The sequence below is a fragment of the Belonocnema kinseyi genome, chromosome 7 (genome assembly GCF_010883055.1).
Source record: "Belonocnema kinseyi isolate 2016_QV_RU_SX_M_011 chromosome 7, B_treatae_v1, whole genome shotgun sequence".
NCBI classification, from domain to species: Eukaryota; Metazoa; Arthropoda; class Insecta; order Hymenoptera; family Cynipidae; genus Belonocnema; species Belonocnema kinseyi.
Window position 1 is genome coordinate 88,076,653 of NC_046663.1, and position 22,891 is coordinate 88,099,543.

Consider the following 22,891-nt stretch of genomic DNA (forward strand, 5'->3'; position numbering starts at 1 on the left):
TTTTAAGGGATTTTGAAGATTTCAAGCGATTTCAAGGATTTTAACAGATTTCATAGAATCTCAATGAATTTTATGGGATATCCACGAAAGACTTCGGCGGATTACAAAACATTGTAAGGGGTTTCGAGGGATTTAAAAAGAGTTCCAATCATGTACCAGAACTATAAAAAAAATTCGTATTTTTGGTACACGATTGGAACCCGAAATATATCTCATAATTTCGAAATAGTTTAAAAGAATTCACGAGATTTTAAAGTATTTCAAGAGATATAAAACGATTTTAAGAGATTTAAAGAGGTCTCCATGATTTTCTCTAAAATTCACGGATTTTAGAGGATTTCGTAAGATATCAAATAATTTAAAAGGAAGTTTCAGGATTTCAAGGTAGCTCGTAACATTTCGAAATATTTCAGGGAATTTCAAGAATTTTAACTGATTTTTAGACTTTTTTATGGGATTTCGACTATTGAAAGCGATTTTAAGGATTTAAAAAGATTTGAATTTTATTGGATTTGTCCGTTTTTTAAAGGATTTCAAGGCATTTATAAGAAATCCAATTGTTTTAAAGGGATTTGAACTTAAAAGCGTTCTAATTTTAAAACGAACAAATTTGAAATCTTTCAAACTTCAAATCGCTACAATTTGAAAATCAATTTCTAAATGATACAATGCTTAAGTGTGTATCTTTTAAACCATTGGAATGTAAATATTCGAATTTATTGCCTATAATAAATAATAACAGGTGTACAATTTTTTACATATTTAAAAATATGTATAATACAGGAACTTTTGCATCACTTCTTTGACATTTGCATAAATCTAGGACTAGACTCGCTATCTAATAATCTAAATCGCAGAACAGGCCCATTTGCCATTTTATTAGTCACATAAACGTATTGTAAACTTTGGTCCACTAGATATTTCTAAACTTCATCCCATGACAATTACTCGCTTGTAATTTAGGTAAATACAGTTCTCTAGTTTTAAGTACTCTGTTTTAAATAAATATTATCCTATAGTTTGGAAAGTTGCATGTAATTCGTTACAACAATCATAAAGTCATAAAAATGCCAGTAATCTTTGTGGGAAATTAAAAAAAAAAGTTATTTTGTTCACACAAGGAATGGTGTAAAATTAACGGAAAAAAACATTCTGTAATTTGCCCTAAATTTTGTGAAATTCCATCAAGATTTGTAGTAAAATTACCATAATCCTTTATGTAAATTTCCCACAAAGATCACTGTTATTTTTCTGTCCTGTCATTGTTTTGGGAGAATTACACGTTCATTGTAAATTTCATACAGTTATGAGAACGAAATTATCGAAAATCTCGCACACATTTTTGATTATTACATGATTGGTTGTATTCTGCGTGAATATGACTTTAAGTGGCTGTTATAAGTTTATTCTTTTTATTTTAGAGAATTTCGTAAATCACAATTTTCAAATAAGGAATTTTAATTATAAAAATTTATTTCTAAAAAATAAACTTTAAATTGTAAATGATTTTTTAATAATAAAGGCAACAATATTGTTCTTTACTTTTTCACCAATTATTTTTTAAATGACAAGGATTCTATTCATAACCTCTTGACAATATTATATGCATTTATCTATTAATACATATTAAAATTTTTCTGCGCCATCAATTAAGTAAATCAAAATTTCCAAATAAGTAATTCTATTTGATGATAAAAATTATTTCTGAATGTTTCTAAAAATTATTGATAAAAGAGAAAATTTTAATTATTTTTTAATATTGAGAAATAATTCTGTCCTCAAAAGTTGGTTGCCAGCCTATTATTAGTAATTCAAAAGATGAGAAGAATGAAATTATGGATAAAACATAGAATATTTTAGTTAACGAAACTGTGCCAACTATACCGGCAAATTAAAAAAAAATGTAGACGTTTGAAGATTTTAGAATAAAATTTCGAAGGTTTTTAACAATTCTGAAGGTTTTAGGATAATGACATTTTTTTCTTAAGATGCCGGAGAAAATTTAAATTAATTAATTTCTAAGCTTTTCAAGAATTTTGAAAGGTTTCGAGAATTAAAAATTTGTCTTAAGATTTTGCGGGGAATTTTAAATGATTTTTACATTTATTTGAAGAGAATATTTAAGTAGATTTCAAAACATTCCAAAAGATTTCTAAAATAATCAAAACAAAATTTGAAAGATTTGGAACGTTTGAAGGAAACTTTTCTAATTTTCCAGATTTTGAAAGGCTTCAAGATAATAAAAAAACATTATCTTAAGATTCTCGGGAATATTTCAAGTGATTTAAAAAAAAATTAATTATAAGACAAAATTTAAAAATATTATAAAAAATTATCAACAATTTTCAAAACTGTCAAAAATGAATCCTGAAGATTTAAAAACGATTGTATAAATAATGCTAGCCAGTTTAAAAGATATACAGGAAGTTTTTGAATTTTGAAGAGACTAGAAATATTTTAAAACAGAAAGATTTCCAAAAATTAATAAAATATTCTCGATTTTTTTTTCAAGCGTTCAAAAGTCTTAAACATATTTTGATGTACTAAAATTTATCTTATTTTTTTTAATCTTTCAAAATAAAAAATAGGTATTAAAATTTTTCTAGATACCTTTTCGACATTTTTGAAACCTTCAAAAATCTTTTTAAATTTTCTCGAGAAACTAAGAAAAATTATATCTATTTAACCTTGAAGAAAATAAACAAAGGAACAAATTTAGGCCATTAAAAACTTTAATTATGTTTTAAAAACTATTTTTTCTTTCAAATTTTAATTTGCCTACAAGTTTTGTTTATTCTAGACTGAAAAATCATTTTTGGGTACGAATTTAACAATTTCGCTTAAAACTCGTCTTTTTTATTAAAAATGTAACTCTTTTGGTAGAATTAAAAACAATAAAAATCGCAAACCTTTGGTACAAAATTTAAATAATTTCTGTAAGAGGATTTAACTGTATTTTTAAAATGAATTTTAATCGTTTTAATTTAAAATACAAAATGTTTTTTATTTTAAATATCAACTATTATATTTTTCGTTGAGTATTCATCTTTTTTTGTAGAATATTCCATTACTTGGTAAAAAGTTAATCTACTTTGTTAAAAATTCAATTTTTTCGTTAAAGATTCGTAATTTTAGTTTAAAATTAATTTCTTTGGTTGCAAATGTAAACATTTGTTGACTAAACCATTTTGTTAGTTTTTTATTAATTAAACTGTTTTTGATTTAAAATTAAAATAATTTTGTATCGAAATATCAACTACTATTACTTTTTTTGTCGAGAATTCATCTTTTTGGTTTGAAAAGACAATGATTTACAAGGAACCCTAGGTCGGTGTCCCCATCCTATTTTCTTTGTTTTCATATATTTTGTGGTACTCGAAAAACTAAGCGACACGTATTTTTTCTTACGTGCCCAAAATGGTTTTAAGGGGGTAAAAACCACCCCCGAATAGTGTGGTACCAATCACCCATTTAATTTTTTCACATATAATATCAGAATCTTTCACAATCAAACCAACTCGAATAATATCCTCACAATAAGAGATGAGAAATGTGATTTTATCAATTTGATCAAAAAATGGGGGGGGGTAAACTACCCCACAATAATTTTAATTACACCAAAAATTTACAAACGGGCATGATTTCAACTAAAGAAATCCGCCCGCTTCGCGGGCACATTCTCGAAGCGCACTTCGCGCGCGGCTCGCTTCGCTCGCTAGTTTGAGCGCGCCTAAGGCGCGCAACTATTGGTTCTCGCGCTTCGCGCTCGATAATATATTTTTCTCGCGCTCGACGCTCGATAATGTATTTACCTCGCGCTCCGCGCTCGGTCTTTGCATTACCCTCCACATTTATGCACAGACCACAATGCGCAATTTTCTACATTCTATTTTTAAAACTATTATATCAAATGTCTATTACCATTTTTTTGTGTACCTTGGTCTGGTACTGCTTATTCTGATATTGCAAAATAATGATCACATTTTATTTTTTCTGATCCTGATAGGGCCCTGCTGTGGTTGTTTAATCATTTTCCCTTTTCTTAAGTGAAGCTGAACACTTTTTTTGTTAATTTGTCATTAAAGAAGGTTGTAAAAGTACCTACGGCCTTGACGATTATATTCTCATTCGATAATCGCGCTTAACAGATAGGTTATACAGGCTCTAATTTGGTTTATTTTGGTCTAATCAAAAAAATTCGCCTAAAATAATTTTAAAATATATTTGGTATCTAGTGAAAATTTTGAATGAAATTTTTGGATCTAAAAAAAATTAAATTTTTCTATTTTTTGAAAATTTTGAAAATTTTGATAAGTATATAACTTTTATAATTTTCATAAAAATTAAAAATTTTATTTGAATAATTTGCAAGTCTTTTACCTATCTATAAGAAACTTTGATAAAAATTTTTATAATATTAAGAAAAATAAATTTGAAAATTTTGAAAATGCTATAATTTTTTTAATTTTGGGCTAATCGAAAAAATCGGCTAGAAAAGTTTTGAAATATATTTGGTATCTAGTGAAAATTTTGAATGAGATTTTTGGATTTACGAAAAAAATAATTATTTATATTTTTTGAAAATTTTTGAAAAGTATATAACTCTTCTAATTTTCATCAAAATAAAAAATTTTATTTAGATAATTTGCAAACCTTTCACCCATCTATAAGAAACTTCCACAAAATTTTTTAAAATTTCAAAAAAAAAATTTTCAATTTTGAAAATGCGCCCAATTTTTAATTATGGTTGAAATATCTGATTAAAGAACTTAGCCTTCATTTTGGGTAACTTCAGAAGTGTATCAAATTCGGACTCGATTGGACAAATCCTTCAAAAGTTAGCGTGGCCACAAAATTCAGGTAAACATACATACAGACATACAAACATACAGACATACAGACATACAGACAGACACCGTTGAAATTTTATGATTTTCGGATTCTGTGAGTGCCGAAACGTAAAGATCCGTTAAAAACCAGAGATCGAAAATTTGGACGATTACATTACATTCTCAGAAATGAGAATGTAAAAATATGGAAAAATATATATTGCACGCGATAATAAAATATAGTTTACGTGTTTTTGCATTTTCACGAGAAATTAATTTATAAGGGTGTTTTAACTGCATTTTATTGTATTTCTGCAAAATAAAGTAAGTTTCGCATGCAAAACAGAGCACAAAAATGTCCTCAAGAAGATTTCAACTAAAAAAATGTAGAAAAAAAATATATTGCACGCGATAATATCATAAATGTTGCGGTTTTTTTGTTGCATTTTCATGAGAAATTAATTTATAAGTGGTATCCACCCGCAACTGCATTTTATTATATTTCTGCAAAATAAAGTAAGTTTCGCGTGCAAAACAGAGCAGAAAAATTTCCTCACGAAGAAGGTTTAAATATCTAAATTTCTCAATATATATATTAGTCAAACAATTTTATTGGGGTAAACTACCTCAAAAGATGTTACGATTATACAAGAAAATGATAAGGAAAACAATCGCTTTATCAAATCAACGTCCTGCGTTAGTTAAATGTGTAATTTATGCATATATTTCTAAAAACATAAATTTATATGTAAAATATAATGTTCCTTAATATATGTATAGAAACATAATAAAATGCACTCAAGGGTGGTTACCTCCTATAAATTAATTTCTCGTGAAAATTTAAAAATACGGGAACCGTATTTTATTATCTTGTGTGAAATATGTTTTTTTTCTCGATTTTTGAGCGTCAATTTACACCATTTAGTCATTTTCTTGTATAATCATAACATCTTTTGGGGTAGTTTACCCCCATACAATTTTTTGACTAATGTAAATTGAGAAATTTAGATTTTCAAACCGTCTTCGTGAGAGAATTTTTCTGCTCTGTTTTGCACGCGAAACTTATTTTATTTTTCAGAAATATAATAAAATGCAGTTAAGGGGGTCACCCCTTTTTAAATTAATTTCTCATGAAAATGCAAAAACACGTAAACTTTATTTTATTATTGCGTGACAAAATCACAATTTTTCATCTCTTATTGTGAGGACATTATTCGGGTTGGTTTCATTGTGAAAGATTCTGTTATTATATGTGAAACAATTAAGTGGGTGTTTGGTACCACACTATTCGGGGGTACTTTTTACCGCCTTAAAACAAATTCAATTACTTGGTTGCAAATGAACTATTTTGTGGAAAAAAAATTATTTTTGGGTTAAAAAATGAAACTTTTTTTTAGAAAATTCGTCTTTTTGGAAAATATTTAATGTTTTTCGTTAAAAGTTTGTTTGTTTTTTTTCTGAATGAATTTAACTGTTTTATATTTAAAATAAAAAAGATTTGGGTTAAAATATCAAATATTACATTTTTCGTTGAGAATGAATCTTTTTTGTTTGAAAATTAAACTATTTGGGTTGAAGATTAACTTTTTACTTGAAATTTTTATTTTACATATCTGAAAGTTTCCAAAATCTTTTTGAATTTTCTGAAGATTCTTAGGAAAATTATATTTATTCCAAATTATTTTGGCCTTCAAATCGATAAAATAGACTCTCACGTAGCCCGCGATTGGCGATGCTAGCAACTTAAAAATTGATGTCATTTGGGAACAACAAATTTTACTTCAAAACAAATATACAAAATTTAATTTTTAAATATCTTTGAAAACTTCATTTGCTTTAAATCTATCATTTGAGAAAATTCCAATTTAAAATAATTTAAATAGCTTTAAATTTTGTTTAAGATGAAAAGCTTGGCAAGTATTTTAAATCGTTATATTTCGAATTGAGTTAATTAATAAATAAATAAAAATAAAAATATCAATAACTTTGGAAAACGGGTTTTTAAAGGTTTTCGTTGAAACTAAAAGGAGTTTAAACCTTACAGAACAAGTGGGACTTTTACGTCAATACTGTATCTAGAGCGTGGCGAAAGTACCTGCCTAGATTATAAGCAGATAATTTTATTCCTTAGCTGCAACTTTGCGTTTTATAAATATGCGAAATTATTGTGACTAACAAAAAAGGAAACGGAAACATATAGAACATTCTTTCTGTTCCACATGCATGTTCAGATTAATTTCAAGGAAAGACAAATTAAACACCTATATTATTTATCAAAAGTCTGGAAAATATTGCCTGAAGAAAATGCATAAGCGAAAGTAGATTTTTCAAATGAGAATCCTCAGTATTAATTAGGCGAATAAAAAAATCTTTCAACTTCAACCGCTTTATCCAAATGCCGCGATTTTAAATTCCAAGCACTACTTTCGCTCTCGACTTTTAGAAAGTAATGACCTTTCGTGACTCGACGATTGATCTCTTCATCGATTTTTTAAAAATTAAAACCAATTTACACATTTAGAATTACAGGACCTTCATTAAACAAATTATTCAATAATTAGTCTTTCTATCTTCCAAATTAAATATGAAACAATTTGGACAAGGACAGGTCTCGGACTCACTTCACAGATCAAAAATAGTGTAAATAGTGTGTAATTAACTTCATTTTTTAAGCAAAATTTTCAGTTTCCCCCATTCCCCTCTTTTTCTCATTTTTACATTTAAATGCGAAATTAATTAATAGAACCTAATAAGAAAATCTAAATATTTTTGTTTGAAAGTTCATACTATAAAATTTTTGTGTGAGAATTGATTTTTTGCAGTTTAAAATTGTATTATTTGGTTCAAACTTGAATTATTTTGCTAAAAATTTCATAATTTTTAAGAAGTCATACTTTTTGGTTGACAATTTAACTTTTTTGTTGAGAATTCACATTTTTTGTTTAAAAATTCATATTTTCCCGTAGAAATTATTTTTTTGATGAAATATCAACTATTACATTTTTGGTTGAAAATTCCATTTTTTAAGTTGAAAATGATTGAAAGTTGAACTATTTTCTTTAGGAGATAATTTTTTGGGTTGAAAATTCGTTATTTTTTTGGTTTAAAGTGTACTTTTTTAACTGAAAATTGAATTATTTTGTTGAGAATTTATCTGAATGTTTAAAATGAACTTTCTTGCTAAATGATTAAATGTTTGGGTTGAAAATTCAACTGTTTTGTGGAAAATTCGTCTTTTTGGCTTATAATTTCAAGAATTTGGTAGAAAACATAACCATTTGGTACAAAATGAAATTGTTTTCTCAAAAAATTAGTTTTTTCTATTAATTGAAAATTAATCTTCTTAAATAAAAATTTAACTATACTCTATTTTTGTTTAGGAACTTACATTTTTTAGTTCAAAAATTCAACTATTTGGCTAAGATATTTTAGAAACAAAAAAATATAAACTAAGAATTAATCAAATAAAATGTGGACTAACATCACATTCATGGTCCAAACTATTTAGTTTGATATTCATCTTTTTAATGGAAAATTTATCTTGTTTGAAAATTCAACTGTTTGTTTTAAAATGCATGCATTTTGTATCGAATTTGTCTTTTTTGATAGAAAAATAATTTTCTTAGTTGTTTAAAAATGGACGTATTTTGTTGAGAATTCATCTTTTTGATAGACAATTAATTTTATATAAGGAAAAAAATAGAGACAATTTTCCTGCACGTTGTGATTCATTGAGATTACCGACTCATTATTTTAATTATTCATCAAAAAGTTCAAAAATATTTTTCAAGGAAAAGTAGAAAAATATTGGCTGTAAGAAAATAGTATCTTTATTGTAATTTTTTTTTTTTGAAATAGTAGGATAATAGTGTCATCGCTCAAAAGATTATTTAATTACTTAAGAAAGGAAAGGACAGCATAAAATGTGAGATATAATGAAATTGCTGGTCTATAAATAAATTACAATCATTCCAGGCATGAAATTACCTTCAGCAGCAGAATGCGTATCATTCTCGTAATCATCGTAGTAGTAATAAGAATCGTACTGAGTCGAAGTGGGATCAACTCGATGATTAGTTTGCTGAGTAGAATTATTTTTTTGGCTATTTTTATTATTTATGGGGTGAAGATGGGCAGTTTGATTTAAAGGTCGCTTCTCTTGATTATGATCATCAGCCTCATACTCTTGGAGAACTCGAGAGCTTCTGGGATCCTGTTCCGATTCAAGATCACCCTCGTATTCTTCATCGACGTATTCCTCTTCGTTCTCCTCATGGCTGATTACTTTTGCCTTCGACGGATCCCTGACATTGTTCTCGTCCAGCAACAACAATGACGAATGATCAGCTCCGTTACCGGAAGTGGTTGCCGCACCATGTCGCAGCTCGTATACGGAATTCGTAGGATAAAGGGGAACTTGTATCCATGACTGCCTTGTATCTGAAACAAAAGAATTTCTTCCTATTAAAAAACATTCTTTACCAGAAATGATTTCCTCTTTTTATTCAAATTCCATGAGCTAGAAGGCCACCAAGGTGGCCGCAGGTCATGGAACGTCTCTAAATCAGGGAAACGTAAGGTGTTTTGAAAGAATGACAAAATTCAGGGATCACAAATAATCCGCGACGCTACACACAGTTATTTTTAGTCCATTTCTTTCTCTAATCACTTTTTAAAGCTAAAGTCACTATAGTCAGTTTTTAAAATGAAAAGATTGCTTTCATCTCTTACTTATTTCTCAATTTTCTTGAATTTTTTTGAAATATTTTAAGGTATTTTAAAATACTCCAAAGCATTTTCAAGAGATTTAAAGATTTTCAAGGAATTTTCAAGGACTTAAGTGGTTTCAAGGTATTTTAGAAGATCTCAAGTTATTTTAATAAAATTTCCAGGATTCTGCAGAAAATGTAATCAGATTTCATAGAATTCCAGGGATTTCATAATATTTGAATGAATTTTAAGGAATTTATTCAAAAGAATTGAGACATTTCGTAAGATTTCAGAAAATTTGAAAGAATTCACGATTTTCAAAAATATTCCAAGAAATTTTCAATAGATTTGAATATTTTGAAGGGACATTAAGGGATAAAAAAAATTTAGGATATTTTTAAAAATTCTAAGGAACTTTTAAGAGCTTTAAAAATGTTTAGGATTTCAAAATTCTTTAAAGGATTTGAAACATCTTGGAGTATTTACAAGATATTTTAATAATTTAAAATCATTCCAAAGTGTTTGAAAGCTTTTAAGGCGCTTTTAAAAATTTCAATGAATTTTCAAGAGCTTTTAAAAATTTCAAAGGATTTAAGAGGATTTAAATATTTTCGGGTATTTTAAATTATTATTATTATTATTATTATTATTATTATTACACCATTAAGCCATTTCCCTTTCGGGGTAGGCGTGACTCACTTGGTAGGGGAAAGGAGTAGTGTGTGGAAGGGATAGAGATTTTTCAGATTGATCCAGAATTCTCGTGCTATTTAAGTAAATAACACGTTCGTTCCGCAACACTAGTGAGGAACCTTACATAACGACTTCGTGAGGGTATTCTAAATTATGTCAAGAATTTTCGAATAATTTCAGTAATTTAATGGGATTTCAAAGGATGTGATTTATTTTAGGGTATTTTGAAAGATCCCAAACATTTTCAAGAGCTTAAAAAAAATTCAAGGGATTTTAAAAGAATTAGGATGTGTCTCATCTTAGGGAATTTAAAAAGATTGCAAGGAATTTTTAATAGATTTCAGTAAGTTGAAGGGAATTCTAAGGGTTTGAAATATTGTAAGGTATTATAAAAGGTTCTAAGGCATATTAAAGAGATAGATAGGGAACTTTAGTTTCAAAGGAATTATATAAAATTTTTATTATTTTGAAGAGATTTAAAAAGTTCTCAATGCATTTTAATAATTTTTTTTTCTGTTTACAGGAAATATAATCAGATTTCGTAGAATTTCATGAGATTTTATAGTATTTAAATTACGTTTTCCCCCTTTTTCAAATTTGTAGCAGCCCTGTGTACTTAAAAATTTTTAATATTAAAAAAATGTATTAATATTTTATTTTAAAAAAAGTGCTTTAATATTTTTTTCAAGATAACGGGTCAAGACAATGATCTTCTCCTCTCCTCGTTTTCTCACCACAAAGTTTATTCTTTTACACCTTATAAATTACTGTTCGCCAATAGTTTTAAAACAAAAAGCACAGCTTCTATGAAACAACGTCACTCTAATGGCAATCTTGGCACGGGAAAGTACAGTTGTCGAGAAATTTCGAGCCCGAATAGAATTCGGATGTGTGACCATCTGCTACGTTCCAACTAATGTCGAGCGGGGAAGCTTTGACGCCGAATGTGATTGTCTATATTTGATAGGTGATAGGGTCGAATAAGTGCCTTCAAACTCGACTGTCGAAAAATCGGCTGAACCAAAGATCTTTGGCTGAACTTCGGAAGGTGATTTTTTGCAATCTTCCTCTCCCTGGCCAAATTTCCAGGAAGATTCGAGTATAGACCTCTATTTCACCGGGGGTTTTTAAACTAAAGACATAGCGCAATCATTTTTTTATCCGCCGTACTACATACTTAAATGGACCAGCCACAACTATTTTTCTGAAATCGTATGTAGATGCCCTACTCAGAATTCATTAGTTCAAAGCAATTTGTTTCAGTTCATTTCGTAAAATGTTAACCAGAATTCGAGATACATGATCCACTTTGTAATTCCAGTATTACGTCTAGATTGAATCTCCGAATCCTAGAGCAAATATGCAATTGCAACGTGTTATTATAATTATTCTCGTAAACCTCGATTGCAGCAATACAATGATTATTTATTTTAAATAGTCACGACAAATGTAGGTACATTCCTTTTTGCGTATATAATGTATACAGCCTTTCTTCTATTATACACAAAAATCAACAACGTTATTATAAGTGACTTATGAAACATTTCAGTTTGCATACCGAGCAGATTCTGTTTCAGATGTGAAAGGCGGCTCCTAGGAGGAACAATGGCTTTCGTCAAAGTTCATTGTTTCGAATAGGGAACGATTACGAAAACGAATGATCGATGTTAGGCGACTCGCTCCTTTTCCTAAACCTATTATTCGTATCCATTGGGTGCGAAAATAGGGCGTGTCTAAATAAGTTGCTTCTCATTATTATCTTTGACCCTCAAAGCACAAACTAGGTCAAATCGGTTTCTTGATGATTTTTTTCTTTAATAGAGGTATTTTTAATCGCCAATTCGGAGAAATTACCTGGGCGGTTGTATATACAGAGAGCTATAACTAATTGAATTGACAAACTTGCTGCAGGGAAACCAGTACGAGGTGCATACCAGTGCGAACTGAATAATGGAAAAAAGTTACTGGATTTTAATGCAAAAGTCCTGTAGTATTTTTTATGAATAGCGGTATTAAAAAAGAGTTTTGAAATCAGTCTTTTTACCTCTTACTTGCTGTTTTTGAACTGAAAAATGAAGAAAATGTCTTTCGACGGGTTTTTATGAAAATTGACATTCAGTACGAGGTGAATAAATTATTATTGACCAGTCAGACAGAAACGTTTTTGAATACCATTTTTAAATTATTTTTTTAATGAATTTATATACAACGTCCTTCGATAATTTATATGGGAGATTTAAAATTTGAATAATCATCTCATACCGGAAGAGTACCTTCTGAAGAAATCTGCAACGTAATTGCGAAAAATTGATAATATCATTCACAAAGTGGCATTGCTATCTTCAAAATGAATGTTTCTGCTTTAATTTGCCGTGCAATATATTTTTACCAAATTGTTAATCATTTATCAATATTATGACTACAACATTTTTTCTATCCACCTCGTACTAGTTTCTGCTATATATCATTTTACACATTTAATATTATTTTATGCTAGCAATCATAATTTGCGCGCTATGCGGTCGATAAGTATCTCCTCAACAGCCAAATTCTCAATATAAATATTTTGGGTCCTTTGGTTACCAAACATTTTTCAAAGTTCTAAAAATTAAAAAGAAAAACTTTTATGTCTGAAAAAATGTTCAATTAGAATATTGAATACTTAACTACAAAATCAAAGCATTAAAACTCTTCTAAATTTAAATTACTTAAAATTAAATTATTTTTAAGTCATCAATTAATCAAACAATTTTATCAGACTTTTTTGGAATTTAGGGTTTTTTTCGTGTTAGAGAAAATCTAGGTAGTTCCTTTCAATATTTTAAGTTTGAAAATGAAAATTATTTTTTAATCGTAACAATTAGCGTTCAGAAGTTTATAAAAGTCTTACAGACCAGGCCTAAGAGTAGTTCTGTCTAATTTGATTGGACGAGTTCAAAATATTTGATAGACTTCCAAGGTTTTCAACAGATTTCAAGGGATTTAAAATATTTAATCAGCTTTCAAGAGAATCCATAAAATTTCCCAGGATTTTGATTGTTTTAGAAATATTGAAAGTTTAAAAAAATTTTAAGGATTTTAAAAAGATTTATAAGCTTGTACGGCAATCTAAGAGATTCCACAAGAACTTATTGCGAGATTTAATACTATTTTAAAGTTTTCAGAAACTTCTTAGAGATAAAAGCAAAATTTATGGGATTTCAGGGAATTTGTAGAGAACGATTTAAAGGAATTTCAAAAGAATTTCAATACAAATAACAAATTCTGAAAATTTGAATGTACATCTATAAATTGCAAATAATCTCACAAGAGTGAAGAGATTTCATATAATTTCAAACATTTACTGATAATTTCAAGTATTTCAGTTGGTATGTAGTTTTTAACAATTTTCCTTAAATTTCGAAAGAATTTTAAATATTTACACATATTTTAAAGAATTTGTAAAGGAACATATACAGTTTTCGAGATTTAAATAATTCTAAAGGATTTAAAGTCTCTCAATAAGGTATTTCAATAAATTTCCCAGGTTTTTATAGGAGTTAAAATATTTTTAAATATTTCAAGAAATATCAACAGATATCATTCACAAGAATTCAGGGATTTAAAAGATTAGAAAAGATTTTCAAATTTTTTCAATATATTTTAATTTTAAACACAGTTTAACTTAACTTAAAACAGTTTCAAATCATTTAAAATATTTCAAAGGATTTGAAATATTTTCGGGTATTTCCAAGAGAGACGCGAACAAATGTGCACTACATAAAGTAGTGACCCATCCAGAGATTTTTTTCTTATATAAAAAGAATAAACCATTTGTTTGAAACTTCAAAAGTTGATACTGCTGGGTCATAAAAGGTGCAGCAATAGGTCGATCGAAGCATGTCGAAGACCCGAACAAATACACTACCTGTAGTGTTATTGTCATTTGAATATCATTTTTTTGTATATAAAAAGAATAAAGCTGTATTGTTGTATTCTGAATATCAAAAGTTTTTCTCATATAAGCAAGGTTAGTTTTTTTTTTTAAATCTCTGAACTAAAAAAAACTTTTCTAAGTTACCGATCTAGCTCAAAATCCTATCAGACCTGGATACCAATTGGAACTACAATCCTTCCAAATTTTAATTAGACTTTTGAGTATTAAAGTACTTTATGAAGTTATATTTAACCATAATTCATAATCTAGCCCTAATTTTGAGAAAGATAAATGACCTTTACTGCAAGCCAGGTTGATGACTGCAAGTGAAATTAATTATCATACATTACGAGGTCATGGATTCTCAATAACAACTTTATTATTGCTAATAGTAATTAAATAACAGTGCGCCCATTGTAAATATCGTGTTATTTTTTGATCTGACGACGATCGAATCGTTCTAGCGCTGAGTAGTTGCAAAATATTTTATTTTTATTGTCGGTGACTGTCCGACAATTTCCAGCTTATGGTTTCTTTCAGCAGCGATCTTGCAACCAATGTTGCAATTAACTCGCTCTCCGGAGAAAACTGGGACGCTTTATACAGATTTTCACTGCAGTCAAACCGGAAAAGATTCTAGAAAATCTTCCCGCCTTGATTTCACAAAGATAATTTATAGTTCCTTTATAAAACAACTTGTCTCTCGAGAGAGTTGCTTCTTATTTTTGAAACAGGAAAGATATAGAAATAATTGTGTAGAACTAGGACTGCTTCCCTATTTTCTCTTTATCTCTTCATTTTTTTCATCCTCAAGTCTTTCAAATTTTAAATTTGAACTTGGTCATTTTGAAACTTGATTCTTTTAAAATTTAGATGCTGGAAACGTCCAAACTTCAAATTACGACGTTCAGGGTGGCCGCAAAATTTCGTTACTTTTCCCTGATTTGAAGACTAGAATTTTTTTTTTGTTTTTAATATACAGAATCTTTTGTAAACGAAACAAAATATTTTGAAATGGATACATTTTTTATTTAATATTCTCATAGCATCCTCAGCTTAGTTTACTTGAAAAAAATAAAAAGTGACTGGAAGTGACTAATGTTCTTTTGAATTAAAAAGAATTTATAATAACACGATGAAATTGATAAGGATTCCAGCTGAATTTTACCAAATTTAGAATGAATTCATAAAATTTCAAACCAATCCAATTTAAATTCAAAATAATTAGAAAAAATGTTTAATCTAAAAAATTCCATTGATTGCAGAAAAATTAGAGTCAATTTAAAAGAGTTCAAGGGAAAAATATAAAAATGTAATCATTCAAGTATGCTTTAAAAAAATGGAAAAATACAACGAATTGAGTAGGATTTAGTGAATTCAGAAGAATTCAAGTAAATTCGAAAAATTGAAGCAAATTGCAGATAATGCAGGATAAATTAATAATAATTCAGAGTGAAGCTCTAATGAATTCTAATGAGTTGCAAAAATATTTTTAAATCTCTTAAAATCTTTGAACTCCTGGAAATATAAAATCAAATAAAAATATTTTGAAGCTTCAACATTCAACCCTTTCCAAAAAAGAATTAAAATTGAATATTTTAAATTCCGAAGCATCTAAATTAGTCTGCTCCAGGGATCAGAGCATTTCCATAGTTCAATCTGATGTAATAAAGGTGATTAAAAGAGGACTTCATTTATTGTTAGAAACGTTTTATATCAGATTGGTGTCTCGTGAATACTGAAAGAAAGTTCCTTTTAACAGTACCGCCATTTGTTCAACACGTTTTATATTTATTTTATTTTTTCAGATAGCTTTAAAAAATCTGTCGAACACTGCATGATTTATTTATGAGGTTCATTCTTTTTGGCTGAAAAGTCTACTATTATATGTTTCGTTGAAGATTCACTTTCTTGATAAAAATGTATCCTTTTGAGTTGAAAATTTAACTGTTTTGTAGGAAATTCGTCTTTCTGACTTAAAAACTCAACAATTTCGTTCAAATTTTTGTTCTTTACAGACTGAATATTCAACTATTGTGTTGAAAATTCCTCTTTTTAATTTAAAAATCCATTTCTTTTGGGAGAAAATTCATATTTTTTTAATTAAAAATTCCTTTGTTTGGTGGCAAATTAATGTGTTTTGTTTGAGGATTCAACTATTTCATAATAAATTCCATAGTTTGGTTGAAAAATAAATTGTTTGGTTGAAATGTCATCTTTTTGGATGAATTAAACTATTTTAGTAGAAAATTCCACAATTTGATTGGAAAATGATATTTTTTTATGAAAATTCACATTTTTTCGTTTGAAAATTAAACAGTTTTGTAGAAAACTCATCTCTTTGGCTTAAAGATGTAAAAAAATTGTAGAAAATGTAACTATTTGTTTGAAAATTCAGCTATTTGGTAAAAAAGTTCATATATTTTCTTGAAAGGCAATATTTTTACTTGAAATATGTATTAAGAATTTGGAGGGTTTCAATTTGAATTTAATATAAGTACCTGGTACATTAATTTCATTTGAAATAATTTATTTCTTTGTTTTCGTGAAGAATCTCCTTATTTTCCCTGTTTAGGAAATACGTATTTGAAGTTTGTATTATCAGAAAGAATCTCTTTCAAAACGTCTTGTTTTGTAATATCTTGTATTTCTGTTTATTATTTATAAAAAAATAAATAAGAATTTTTTTGAATAGGAAGAAATTTGGGTCAAAATTCTCGATTTGAGTTGTTTTATAGTATTTTTCAAATTTAAGAGGAGCTGACTGTGATCCCTGCTGTTCTCGAAATATTTCAATTAAAGAATACTATATCAAACTTAAAAATCTATAGTCAAATGCCTACGAAATTTTAGAATATTAAAAAATATATTTAACAAATATTACTTCAATTCTCAAATTTGTGAAAAATAAGAAAAACATCTTACATCTTACTATATTTATTAAAAAAACAAAATAAAATTGTTTTGAAATTCTGAGTAATTGTTTGTACCAAATTGAAGAAAAAGATAGCATCTCATTAAGTACTTAATCAGAGAGAACTAATTTGGAATTACTGAACTGTCAAATTAAAAGACACCTTCGCCTTTCAAGAGTGAAAGTCCTAATAACATGATTTTCCTCTTCTAAACCGGATATTATTACTCACAGAAACGATTCGAAAAAAATAATGTTATACCTTTTTAATTGCAGAAAAGGAAAGACTATAAAGAGACTCTTAAAAAGTTTTTTTTACAAAAATAGATCTGAAAGTATCCTTTTGAATGTGAAATATTCAGTCATTTAAAATACACTTTTTTAAATCACGTGATTAGTAACGAACTATTTTTTTTAATCATTAAAAAGATCTCGAAAATTTAAGAACTAGATTCTTCCAATTTCACAGGTGAAAGGATTGGACACGTTCTAAATCCCTGGAAATGATATACCCCTTTATAATTATGCAAATTTAAACAATAACCAATATAATTTAATAATAAGGCAACTCATTTATGAGTTATTTTTAATGCTTAGGTATTTGAAGAATCCTAATAAGCATTTTTACATCCTTGAAATAAAAATATAATTATTAAAATAAAAAATAAATATTCTTAGATTTTCTTCTATTTAAAAAAATGGATGCTACCAAACATCTCGAAAATACCGAACACAATCTTATAGAAAACCTGATTAGTTGTGAAACTGCGTGAAAATTACTTTTAGTGACTGTTTTCAGTTTTTATATGTATATAAAAAAAGATTACGAATTTCTGCACCATCAATTTTGTAAATCAAAATTTCCAAATAAGTAATTTTATTTCATGATAAAATTTATTTCTAGCTGTTTCTAAACATTATTGATAAAAGATAACATTTTAATTTTAAATGATTTTTTAATATTGCGAAATAATTCTGCTCTTAATATTTTTCTTAACATACGAAAAGAAAAATTATGGAAAAAACATTACCGGTACCGATAATAAGATTTCTCGGAAAATTTTAAATGATTTAAGTTTAATTTAAAAAGTTTTGAAAAGAGTCAGAAATAATTTATATCTGAGAATATTTACAAACAATCTTAAACAAAATGTGGATTTTTGAAGATTCCAAAATATTTTAAAGTTTTCACAATAATAACAAAATTCTCTTTAAATCCCAGGGAAAGTTCAAACTGTTTGTTTATTTTGAAAAATTAATTTTTTAAGAATTCAAAAGATTTCCAACATTGTCAAAACAGAATATGAAAACTTTTAAAGCAATCTTATTAATTTTGCAGAATTTAAACCAAATTTTTGAAAAAATTTTAAATAATTATAGGACATTTAGAAGGTTTAGAAGTTCTTTCATAGCTAAAGTATCAACTACTTGGTGAAAAATTGAACTAATGGATAAAGTTCGAATAGCTGAATTCTCCGATTTTCTTCAAACTTCGTATACTTATGTATTTTGACGCGCTGATTACGAATATGATAGTTAAAATTGGCGTCAAGGCGATTTTCATATTTATTATAACATACGTTTCTTTGTAAGAGTGCTAATTTTCGCGAAAATTAGTGATAATCGATTTTCAAATAAAAAATCCATAAAAATCATGACTTTTTGCGTTTATCTAAGAAGGTAGATCCTGTATCTACTAGTGATCCCAGGCCAATAGGTCGGATCTACTCAGTTTTGACCCAGAACTGTCAAGACCCTTTACATGAGTTCAGCTGATGGGAACCATTAAACTCGAGACCGTTTTATCTATTCGAAACTTCACGCTAAAATTTAGAATTATGAAATAAAAAAATTAGTGTTGAGTTTTCGTTACTTTAATATTGTTAAATAAAATATTTAATGCAATTGTAGTTTTATATACTTACAATTTAAATTCTCTAGAAATTATTTTGGTTGTAAGTAATTCAAAAGTTAATTTTTAAATGGGCTTAAATAATTGGTTAAATTATTATATCTGACAGATATAGAAAACAAACAAATAAATTACCATGTTTACAATCTCTTAGTACCAATGTAAAGAATTTTTCCCTTCAGTTGCGATAGCGTTTTTCAAAACTTTTCTATTAAAATTAAAAATTACTTTTTATTTTAAAAGTTTTTTTCCGAATAATTCAATTTTGAAGGTTCGTAATTTAAAAACTTTACATTCTGAAATAATTTTATTTACAGATTCTCATTTTGAAAATAAAACTGAAATTTTGACAACTTTCAATTTATTTTTGACCACTTATTTTTATTATTTCAGTGTTTTTATTAAACTTTTACTCGGGTAAACCTGGCTATACATGATAGCCACGGACTACGTCAAGTGACTGACGAGATTAGAATGTTATAAGTTAATTCAAATAATTTAATACGATGGTTGAAACCTCCTGCGATGATGTTGTAGGTATACAATTACGAGCGGCCACGAGAGATGACAACAGTCACCTCTGGTTGCTTTCTTAGAACTACCATTTAGTATTATTATGGTCGAAAACATTGATTTGTGAAAAATTATCGGCAATTGCTTAGTTCAAATGCTTGAAATAAAAACTTTGTATTTCAAGGTTTGTCAAGTTATACTAGAAAAAAGGGTTCTCCGACCCCTTCCAACTAAGATTTTTATTCGAGGGGTCATAAATTTCCTCAGACTTTACCGTCAAAAAAATTGGTAGATCTTGAAAAAGGACGAGCGACTCTGGGTCACGCTGCACCTGTGGATTGTGGAGACCCCTGATCTAAGCCTATACGCACAATATCGCTAAATATTTTGAAAAAAGTTGTATAGCTCATCAAGACCTTACACATTTTTTGTTTCAAACATTTTTATCTGCGAGTGATAGTTTTCGTGAAAAATAGTGATTTATCGATTTTTACGAAAAAAAACTCTTAAAAATCAAGGTTTTTTGCGTTTAGCTTAACCAATACACAAAATTTTGCAAAATATTTGCAATAAAAGTTGTAGATCTCATTAAGATGCACATTATTTGTTTCTGACATTTTTTTCTGTCTCCCGAAGGATCTCGAAAAGGGGTAGGGGTTTGACTAACATTATTTCTGTGACCAGTCAGAGGGGTGCCCGCCCGCCCCCACAGGATCTGGAAAAGGGGTAGGGGTCTGAACAACATTATTTCTATGACCAGTCACAGGGGTGCATAAACCCTCCACGGGATCTGAAAAAGGGGTAGGGGCTTGACCAACATTATTTCTGTGACCGGTCAGAGCGGTGCCTTCACGCCCCCCCTCAAGTACTAGGGAAAGGGGTATGGGTTTGAACAACATTACTTCTGTGACCAGTCACAGGGGTGCCCCCCACGGGACCTGTAAAAGGGGTCGGGGTTTGACAAAAATTATTTCTGTGACTACTCACAGGGGTGCCTAAACCCTCCACGGGACCTGGAAAAGGGCTAGGGGTTTGACCAACAATATTTCTTTGACCAGTCACAGGGGTGCCCCCCACAGGACCTGGAAAACGGGATTCAACAAAATTTTTTATGGGACCATTCACAGAGGTGCCACCCCGCCCACCATGGGACTTGGGAAAGGAGTAGGGGTTTAAAAAACATTATTTCTGTGACCAGTCACAGAGGTGCCTAAACCCTCCACGGGACCTGAAAAAGGGGTAGGGGTTTGACGAACATTATTTCTGTGACCGGTCAGAGGGGTGCCATCCCGCCCCCCATGGGACTTGGGAAAGGTGTAGGGGTTTGAACAAAATTATTTCTGTGACCAGTCACAGGGGTGCCTCAAACCCACCATGGGACCTGAAAAAGGGATAGGGGTTATACCAACATTATTTATTTGACCAGTACCATGGGTGCCCCCCACGGGACCTGTAAAAGGGGTCGGGGTTTGACCAAAATTATTTCTGTGACCAGTCACAGGGGTACCCCCACGGGACTTGTAAAAGAGGTAGAGGTTTAACCAACATTATTTCTGTGACCAGTCACAGGGATGCCTAAACCCTCCACGGGACCTGGAAAAGGGGTAGGGGTTTAAGCAAAATTATTTATATGACCATTCACAGGGGTGCCATCCCGTCCCTCATGGGACTTGGGAAAGGAGTAGGGGTTTGAACAACATTATTTCTGTGACCAGTCACAAGGGTGCCTCAACCTCCCACACCTGGAAAAGGGGTAGGGGTTTGGCTAGCATTATCTCTGTAATTAGTTACAGAGGTGCCTAATTACTCTTGTTTGCACGTAGGGCCTGTTGCCAAGGTTAATGCACACTACAGAAATCGTTGACCGTTAGATGTATCACTAATTGTCTCGGAAACTATCACTCGTGGAAAAAAATGCTTTTGAAAAGAAAATTTATATCTCATTGAGATCTAGAACTTTTATCTGAAAAATTTTGCAGAATTTTGTGTATTGGCTGTAATAAACTCAAAAATCCATGATGTCTTTGGATTTTTTTACATGAAAATCGATATATGATAAATTTTCTGGAAAACTATCATTCGCAGAAAAAAATGTTCAAAACAAAAAACATGTACGCCAATGGGAGCTACAACTTTTGTAAAGAAAATTTTGCGAAATTTTGCATATTGGCTTAGATAATCGCAACTATGACTTTCATGGCTTTTTCATGGTTTCACCATGAAGATGGCCTAGTATGCAGAGTTTAAATAAAATCAGACAATTCAGCTATTTGAGAACTGCACCCAAAATGACAATCTTTTTTGGTAGAAATATCAATTACGTATTACATTTTTTGTTAAAAATTCATCTTCTTTAGTTGAAAATTCAACTATTCGGGTGAAAATTAAGTTTTTTGTTGAAATTTTGACTTGAAATATCTGAAATCTTCAAAAATCTGTTTGAATTTTCTCAAGAATCTTAGGAAAATTATATTGATATAAACTTGAAAACAAACTTTAAAAAAAATAGTTTTCGAAATTTTATTTAAATAAAAATTACATCGCAATTTTTTATTTCGACTTCCTGATGGAGAGGTTATTTTATTGCATAAAAAGATCAAAGAAACGTTATTCAGAAGCTTTATTTGAGAGAAATCAGGGGGCAATTCTCTGGCACTTGATCGACTCTTGAGTCTAGCATTCTCATTGCGCCATGGGCAGTAAACCTATTTATTATAAAATCTCGTATGAACCAATGCATTGTCCTTCGGCTATACAGTGCACAGCTCTATATTCTAAAATCCAATCCAGTTAGAATAATATGGAAATATTTCCATAAATCAATTCAAACTTAGAAGTGGTCATTTTTATTCATTTTTATTGTGAATGTAAAGATTTTATTTGTTGTCTAACCTAATATTTTCCATTTAAAGACTTTCAAACTGAAGTTCTTTTAATACCAAAGGTATTCATTCGGATGTTGCTAATTTTGAAATTATCTAAATTGGACGCCATTTAATGTAGAGAAGTACAAATCTGATATCTCTTGAATTAAAACATAATCCAATCAGTCAGTTTTTATCTATAGGCCACATAATTTCAGTTAAAAAATTTTTTGAGGATCTTTAAAGTAAGAAGCGATTCAAAGGTTAAAAATTCTCAAAACTCAATCAAAATTAAAAGAAGTTCCAAAGTTGAAATCATAAATATTCAGGACTTTAAATTTCGGATTATTCGAATTATACCTAGTGGAACAGAATATAAAACTTTACACTATAGAAATTTTACGATTTCAATCCTAAGAAAATCGTTATACGTGTTTTAAATTGCAATAGGAAGGTAATTTAGCATTCCTTCAGTAATATACTTTTATTCTCTGAATAAATAATTCAACAGATCGAAAGTAGAGTAGAGTATATGCTATT

General features: G+C 29.0%; 1 protein-coding gene across 3 annotated transcripts in view; it reads right to left on the reverse strand.

Moving 5' to 3' along the window:
- LOC117175991 (flocculation protein FLO11) overlaps positions 1 to 22,891 on the reverse strand; it is a 47,409-nt gene that overhangs the window by 13,534 nt on the left and 10,984 nt on the right. For all 3 annotated transcript variants that reach the window (XM_033365913.1, XM_033365912.1, XM_033365911.1), the window contains exon 2: positions 8,817 to 9,269. In XM_033365913.1, the coding sequence (XP_033221804.1) occupies positions 8,817 to 9,269 (453 nt within the window). The remainder of the gene's footprint in view (positions 1 to 8,816; positions 9,270 to 22,891) is intronic.